At 40.1% G+C, this 9,059-nt stretch overlaps 1 protein-coding gene across 3 annotated transcripts in view; it reads right to left on the minus strand.

The window, feature by feature from the left end:
* Positions 1-5,158, minus strand: part of LOC131106727 (glutamate receptor ionotropic, kainate 2-like) — an 81,042-nt gene extending 75,884 nt beyond the window's left edge. Inside the window, exon 1 of one of the 3 annotated variants that reach the window (XM_058056088.2) lies at positions 4,588-4,726. In XM_058056088.2, coding sequence (XP_057912071.1) covers positions 4,588-4,711 — 124 coding nt within the window. In that variant the 5' untranslated portion in view covers positions 4,712-4,726. Of the gene's footprint in view, positions 1-4,587 lie in introns of all 3 variants that reach the window. The other 2 variants (XM_058056087.2, XM_078799137.1) reach the window with 2 other exon arrangements.
* Between the last annotated feature and the right edge of the window lie 3,901 nt (positions 5,159-9,059).

The raw sequence follows: 9,059 nt of genomic DNA on the forward strand, positions 1-9,059 counted from the left end.
AAATATAGTCATATTGGCTCGAGGTCACTTAAAAGCAGCAGAAATAGACGTAACAGTAAATTCAGGCATCTGGTAGAGGTATTATACACAGGTCATTACAGTGGAACCTTGGTTTTCAACAAAGGTTTGTCTTGGTTTTTGTACACTATCTCAGTTATTGTTTGGTCTACAAACTAGTCTCCTGAAAACATATCTGTCACCTTCCTAATAAGCACAGTGTAAGATAAACTAATGAGATGTTCAAGAGCACTATGTATTTCTGAGTGCTAGATGACTTTTTTGTCATTAAATACAGCTGCAAAAAAAGTTGCCGACTTTGATAAAGAAAATGAGAAACATTATTCAAGTCAAGTCAAGAGAGAAGTCGTAGCAAAGCACAAAGGTCGCATCTGTCACAATAGAATTGTAATGTAAAGGTATGAACCTCTGACACAATTTGAACAGGGAATGGTTTAAGGGATACGCATGACAGAAAGTAAACCGAGCTGGTGTAGCTGCTTCTCTAGATTAACAATAAAGTTCAAGTGAGCAAGTATACAGTTGAACAGTCTACTAAGTTCAATTTGTAATGGACTGAAGTGTTTACAGTGTTCACCAACAAGAGTCTTCAATGAAGGTAAAAGTGATGTTGAAGGGGAGCCATTATAATTTTTCCACTTTTCTGACCTATAAATATTGTTAGAATTTATATTATTGTGTTAAACGATGCCAAAAAAACGATGGGTTTAAAGTTTACAGAGTGTTTTTAACAACAATTTCTAGTGACGTCAGTGCGATTAAGACTTCCTTATATGGGCTGCAGATTGCCTGCACTCAGTAAATGTGCACCTATGTATGCGGAAGTCCTCGGGAGTGCTTAGGAGTGTGACCAATCACAGCAGAGTGGGCCTAACTAGAGGAGGGCCGGGGGTGGAGTAAATTAAACAGACCGTTTGTGTCAGAAGCAGGAAGTCCATGGAAACACTGCAAAAAGAATTGCAGAATCTGGAAGATCTAGAAAGCTTTCTGTGTGGGTTATTGTGTGTAGCTGCTCTATAGGAGTCCACAACTCAATACTTGTCTTTGTCATGTCATGTATTTCACTTTGTTTTCTACATGTGCATTTATAGTTATCCTTTCTAAAATGTGTCAATATTTTTAGGTGTTTGGATGTATGAACTGGATTTACATTTTTATCTGACCCTATGCAGAAAATTGATGGAAAAAAAAGAGTTTCCACTGAATTTTTATTGAAAAAAAAAAACCATTATATAAAAACTACTATTCTTGTTTATGTGACATACTGTACAAGGCGCTGTCACTGGTCTAGTTAGATGGCAGCTTTTACTTTTCAAATGTTCTCTTGTGTGTTGTTTTCATGTGGTGTTACCCAACCTGTCATATTTTTTCAATGTGATCGTGATATTTATTTGTCTTTGGAGATGCATGCACTGTAAGATTGCTGAGACCCTCCACAAAGCTCAGGTTATAACTTCAAGCATGGTTATAGGCACTAAATCGAAATCGGGTATTGAGATCATCTGTGTAAAGTCTGCCTATAACATAGATGGATTTTCTTCCAACAAATAATATAAAAGGTATAGCAGAACCTCTAAAGTCGAATGGCACAGAGGTGTAAAACTGCATGAAAGTGAAATTTCATGTACTGCACAACGTCTGATATCAAATATTTCAACACACGCCCCAAAAATTATACAAAATACTAAATGTGACCAAAGATGTTTAAAAAAAATTCAACCAGTAATAAGAAATCTCTGCAGCAGTTCACAGACCTGCTGCCAGGAAGCAAGGTCCCTGTCCGAGGTGCTGAAAAAAGTGTCTCACAGGCATCAGACTGACATTTTTTAGCAGGTTTACGGTCTTTATACTGGCACCAGAGGAGGGCCACGGAGGAAATGATTATCAGATTTATCCCTGCAGCAAAATGTCTCGGTGACACGAATCACCTCTTATCTGGCATGAATATTGACTCTGATGCCTGTCTGATGCGGCATGCACACCGCCTGCCGTGCTTCTAATCAAGATGCACAGGCGACAAATGTGAGCGTGGATCTTATCTATTCTAATTAAGCTCCGCGGCCACGCCATTAGGTACACCTGCCAATCTAATCTAAAATGACAAAAAAAAATCGGGTTTCACAAAGATTGCAATGCTCGGTTTTGATTGACACTGCCAGGGAGGTGTTATTTGTGATACACAACTATGAAAACAAGTTTTGCTTCATACAATTTTTACAGTTTTAACCATGAGTCCACCATTTTTTTTCTGCAAGATGAATGACAATACAGGGCTGCATGGTGGACAAGTGGTTAGCTCACATGCCTCACAGCTAGGAGACCCGAGTTCAATTCCACCCTCGGCCATCTCTGTGTGGAGTTTGCATGTTCTCCCTGTGCATGCGTGGGTTTTCTCCGGGTACTCCGCCTTCCTCCCACATTCCAAAATTGTCCATAGGTATGAATGTGAGTGTGAATGGTTGTTTGTCTATATGTGCCCTGTGATTGGCTGGCGACCAGTCCAGGATGTACCCCGCCTCTCGCCCGAAGACAGCTGGGATAGGCTCCAGCACACCCGCGAACCTCATGAGGATAAGCGGTAGAAAATGAATGAACGAATGAATGACAATACAAGAAAGACACAAATCACCCGCACAGACGTGGCATCTGTAAAGCTGCCATTTAGCTTGTATAAAGGAGTCAAAACTTTTTAACATACCCTAAAACAGTGAGGGATTTCACACATACGTAATACATTATAAATAATGGCGTTTGTTTGAAAAAGGTTCAGTACTATAATATTAAACCTGTAAAATTGTACAAATAAATGCATAAATAATTACATGGAAATTTAATTGTGTCCATCCATCCATCCAATTTCTATGCTGGGGTGGTGGGGGTGTGCTGGAGCCTATCCCAGCTGACTTTGGGCGGGAGTCGAGGTACGCATACACATTCATGACTTTTTGGAATGTGGAAAACCAGAGTACGAAGTACGCAAACTCCACAAAGAGAAGCCCAACGGAGATTCGAACCCAGATCTTGACTGTGTGGCCAACATGCTAACCCCCAGTGGATGTAAAACAGTTACAATTTCAGTGTACAGTAAATATGGTAAACAAAGGGTTTATGATGATGACACGGTTAGCTATTTTAGCAGAATCTTGGTGGATCTGCAATTTATTCAATTCAGCCATGTTGTGCTGAACAGCCAGGACAGGCATCCCATCAAGTAAATAAAAACTCATTCTATGTACACAAATGGCCAATTTCTTGCAAATGTTGAGCATTCATTATTTATAATTCATCCACCTCACAGGTGTGAGCTAACAAAGTGTTGACAAGACAGCACTTTGGTTGGTTACAATAAAAGGCCACTCCAAAATGTGGATTTTAACTATATAATCCCTATCAGATGTGACCGTAGTTTGCCTCAAATACTGTATATGCCGATCCTGAGCATGATAAACATGATCAATGAGTGATATGTTCGGAGATGATGCTTGGATGGGGTGTTTTTCAGGAATATGGGGCTGTGCATTATATAATGAGTGGCATACAAATGTGTATGTACAAATGTTTTTGTTGAGGATATAAATAGAGAAGGCAGATTTTGACACAGTTGTTGTATTGGATCTCATGAGATTACTGTGACCATACGCATAATAAGTATGACAATGCATCTATTATTTTCTTTCTTGAAGAATCCCCCTCTAATAACTTATTGATCTGACTTCAGCATATCTTGCAGACTTCACACAAACTTTGATGTGAGACCATCACTATAGAGGACGATATGCACGGCCTCAGTCGTGTGTAATACTTAGAAGTCGCTCATCGGGCCGAGAGTGCAGCATGCAGGCAGACAAAAACGCATGTTGTTGTCATAGCGGCGGCTCGTGCAGACGCCTCCTGACTCTCAAATAGGACCCCCGGGGGGCAAGTGGGGCTTGGAAAGACATGTTGTCAACACTGTGTGACATCCTCTGTCAAGCGCTGTCACTCTTTAAATGTGCCTTGTCCATGCAAGTCTACCAACAAACATGCGACGAGAGGGCTAAACAATGCAACTACTGATCTGCAACAATTATATAACTCCTCTAACATATGGGGGGCAACAATCTACAGGGCTGTCGCTGCCAATCATATATCATGTGTGGGAGCAAAGTGCTGCCATGCCCACTGATTGATGCTCCTGTGCTTCCTGTTTACACATAAACATTTACTGCAGGGAACAAGTGAGGAAATGACCAATTAGCATGTGACTAAATATGGCACCTATGTCTTTGTTGACTTCAATTAGGCTTATTTGAATATATTAGCAAAATCCACTAGTGCATGCTGCTGGTGCCTTTCATTTAAAAAGTTTACTTTATGAGTGGTTATGAATAGTAAAAAGGAATCCTGCTTTCCAAAATATGTGTTTTATGCTGTAGAAATGAATGCAACAGAAAGTAAAGCAGCAGCAGCAACAGGGCTTTGCCAACTCTGAGTGGAGGAAAAGGAGTCTCACACCACTCTCAATGTCATTTCAATGTGGACCATCGGGATTATATGGGCATATTCAAGGTTAAATAAGTGTACTCTTACCGAATCTTAGAACGTGTGGCATCCCGCGAGTGTGACCAAGAAAGAGCAGCAGAAGCGGAATGAGCCTGAGCTTGGACCTGAAAACGACACTGCTTATCATCAGAGGACGGGAGGTAATCTTCATGTTGTTTGCAAAAAAAAAAAAAAAAAAAAAGAATGCACGGTGGTTTTAATCCCGCCGGTGCGTGGGTTCGATATCCCCCCGTTCTCGTCGCAGTCGTTTTTTTCTTGTTTTTTTTTTTTTTTTTTTTTTTGGATGCGCAAGATCACGGCATGGTCACTTGCGCGCTCCCAAAATCCATTAGCAGTCCCGGCATGGTTCTTCTCTGCTCTTCTTCTTCTTCGTCTTCACTGCAGCGAGATGCAACAATCCTTCGGGTCGTGGTACGATGGGACATCCATGTCGAAAAGGGCTCCGAGCACAGGAGAGGAAGTGTGTGTCGGTTTGGAGGAGAGGGAGCCCGAGCATGGGCTGTTGAGGATGCTGGAGCGGGGACAGAGAGCGCCAAGCAGAGGATACAGCAGCGATGTGCAGCCCCCCCCTCCCCTCCTATGAGGCACTGTGGGCTGCATGCACTCCCATTCTACTGCACTGCTGCACAGCCTGTGACGTGGCGCCAAGGTTAGTGGAGAGAAAGAGAGAGAGAGAGAGGTGATGAAGATGAGAGCAATTGATGGATGACGGTTAGAGGCAAAGATGGATGGTTGTGAAAATTTTGGATCGCTATCAGCCTGCAATCTTTGCAATAATCAAATAGGACACCAAAAATATAAAACTGTGCTGTATGTGTGTCAATTTAAGATTTGAACCAATAATTTGACCCTGGAACTGACTATTTCTGTCATGAATCTCCAGTTGGTTCCAATTTAGCCATGTTGTACTGAGCAGCCAGGACAGCCATACAATATATGTCCGGAAACAAAGGTGACGCACTCTAATACAGCAGAACCTTGGTTTGTGTCATTAAGCCGACTTAAACTGAAACATACTCTAACCAAATCAAATTATTCCATACAAAATCATGTAAATCCAATTAATGTGTTCCAGACAGCCAAAAATATAATTCATAGTGTTTTACATGCAGAAAATGATATGCATATGCAATTATATGCATATAATTATTGAATAAACGGAAAAACAGAACATTGAATGTCACAGAGCTTGTTGACAAAGACAAGTTGCAACTTTTATTATTTACATTATTTTGCAGCCGTGATCAAAACAAAAGCTGAGCTTTGTGACTGCATTAGTTAGCAAAGAGCTACAGCGTCAACATTTGATGATATCATAGACACACGATTAAGCTGATTTCCGGTTTCGGTTTCCACTTGTGATAAAAATACTTGAAGAACCTAGTTGGACGCATGTATTGTATTAATAATGTGACAAATTGTACACTATTGGGAAAATTTAACCCTAAATTTCCGACGTCTCCTTTAACCAAGGTTCAACTGTATTCTGTTTAAATGCCTTTAGCTTTGATTAGGGAACGCATTCACTGCGGCATCCTTTCCACACGCTTCTGAAATGTCACAATGTTTATTTCTGTCCAGTGTTGCATTCATTTTTCACCAAGATCTTAACTGCTTTCCAACCTGAACTGATTCTTCAACCACAGGATGTTTCTCGGTGTTTCGTGGGTGTTTAACAAATGAATAGATACTTATGGGTTAAAAATCTAATGTCCCGACAAGTACAAATTCTACCAACGTTGAAAAATATACCTTGAAAATCAAACAAAGGACACTTATTCCAAAACATGTTGTTACAGGGAACCTATAATGCTGATTTCCAGCCCTTTGTATTGAGTTTTGGACTCCTATAGAGCAGCAACACACGGGAAGCTTTGTAGATCTTCCAGAATCTGCACTTATTCCAGCTGTATTTCCTTGGATTTCCAAAACGGGCACGCCTACTCTCCTGTGATTGGTCACTCAGCTAATAGCTTGTACAGGGACACACCCATATAAGGAAGGCTGGCTCACTGTGAAGTCACAGTAAGCCGGTGTTAAAAAAAAAAACTCTCTGAAACTGAGCGTTCTGAGCCATCCCAAACTTCTTTCACGGCTCACTTCCAAATGCGCAAACCTCATTATTTGAAACTTTGGCATCATTTAACCCAAGAATATTCAAACAAGGTCTGCACGGCGGGCGAGTGGTTAGCGCGCAGGACTCACAGCTGGGAGACCCGAGTTCGATTCCAACCTCGGCCATCTCTGTTTGGAGTTTGCATATTCTCCCTGTGCATGCGTTGTTTTTTTCCGAGTACTCCGGTTTCCTCCCACATTCCAAAAACATGCTAGGTTAATTGGCGACTCCAAATTGTCCATAGGTATGAATGTGAGTGTGAATGGTTGTTTGTCTATATGTGCCCTGTGATTGGATGGCCACCAGTCCAGGGTGTACCCCGATGTACACGGCACTCCCTGCGACCCTCGTGAGGATAAACGGTAGAAATTTAACGAATGAATATTCAAACAAAATTTATAGGTCAGAAAGTGGAAAATCATAGTGGTTCACTTCTTTTTACGCTTGTATGACAATTACGAATACTACTTTCCGGCATTATTTGCCATTAAAAGTTAACTTTTTTCACACTTTTATGACAATTAGAAATGACAAAATGTTTATTCTTAAATTGCCCATCAAGTAAATCAAGTTTTAATGATGGCAACAGTTCCATAATGGATCATTTTGACCAGAGAACTGTGTTCAACATTAAAAGTTCCACTGAAATCAATATGGAACTGTTAATCAACAACATTTAAAAAGCCGCAGGGAAGCAAAGACTATCTGAAATATGCAAATCACTCTACTTGAGATGCAAAAGCCTTGCAGAAAAGGACTGTTCTTGAGTATGAGCCATGATCGTCGATATGTAAGAAAAGCCCTGCAGTATGAGTTGGCTTATGTTTCTGATTAACAAACTCAAACAAGGCTCTATCCACTGGATGTGTCGGACAAAGTAAGATGTATATCTGCAGTTCTTGCACAGGCCTACATGTTATTGATTTAACACAACGCGTGCCTTATCAGCGTCCACCCCCAATGAACATCTCTCCTGTGGGTCGATGAATGTACATGAGCTAAACGTGCAGGAGCCCCTCTTTCAAGGGAAAGGGTGTATTTTACCCACATAATTGATCAATTTTCAAATTACTGGGGTGACTCTTAGACATATTTGGGTTGGGAATTGCAGGTTCTTGGTAGAATATTATCACTATAGTTTGGTACCATCATCTCACAATGAATGTATGGTTATGACATGATGAAAATTACATTTTATTTCCAGAGAAATGAATACAAAAACATGATTATCTTTCTAAAGTAAAATCCAACAACACAAACGTAGATATTGTACTATACACATAACAAAACTATAAATCTTTCTATTACAGTCAGAACTATTTAAGTGAACCAGACGGTCATAAAGAGAGAAACATCCCCTGTGGATGCTACAAGTGGATAAGGAGGTAATGCCATATAGGATCACTGCTTTTCTCTGCCCGATCTTGCCTTTTCTGAAAAAGCAAGAGCAAAAAGTAGACTAATAAATTGACAAAAAAAAGCACAAATACTGCGGATTTCAGAAAACAACAGATGGAATGATACAGCACTCTACGAGAAGCAATGAAGTCTGTAAAATTAAATCATTAAAAAAAAATCCAAAATGATGGAAATGGTAATATTAATGATGATTATAATGATGGTCATAATGATAAAGATTATAATAATAATGATAATGATAATAACAATAATAATATTACAATAATAATAACAGGGGAAAACAAGACAGTGGCATAAACATGTCTTGCAAAAAGGGGTAGGCATTTATAAGCTTTTGCTTCAGCCTACTCCTTTTGGTCTTGTGATCAGAAAGCTGAATACAAATGTAAATAATGGAAAGTTATATTTTGATTGTAAGAAATGGACTGTAATCTTTCATATATTTGCCCAAATAAAAAAAAAAATACAACATGAGCAGGCCATCATGCAGAGATACTGCCTGACCTAATCAGGAAACTCCTTTTCTCTTATATAGGCAAGCAAAATTATTATTATTTTTTTTAAATGACCAAGATGGTGCCCGCGTATGGAAATGAGATTCCTTTGCAATGGGGGAGGAATAGGAGGAGGATCAAGAAGGCGGCGTGAACATTGACTTTGAGCAAGTGACACTTTGCGTGGGTCTTGCACAGCAGCCATCTGCAGCGTCAGAAAAATCAAAAGAGAATGGGAAGCCATCGTGTTGCCATCTGGACCATTTGCATAATTAGGGAGAAGTTGAGGATTTAGGCACAAGTCACAAAAGCATGAAAGGAATGCTCGCTGTGCACAGAAAAAGGGAAGAACGCCTCAGCGCCCCCTTATACTCAAGGTGTGGTATTGCATGTTGTTGGATAAGCTACAAAAACTATATGTCATCCGCATAGTATGCAGAAATGTCCCATTTGATGCAGGTGTACCTAAT

Source organism: Doryrhamphus excisus, linkage group LG19 (assembly GCF_037039965.1).
Source record: "Doryrhamphus excisus strain RoL-2023G ecotype Guam linkage group LG19, RoL_Dexc_Guam_v1.1, whole genome shotgun sequence".
Lineage (NCBI taxonomy): Eukaryota > Metazoa > Chordata > Actinopteri > Syngnathiformes > Syngnathidae > Doryrhamphus > Doryrhamphus excisus.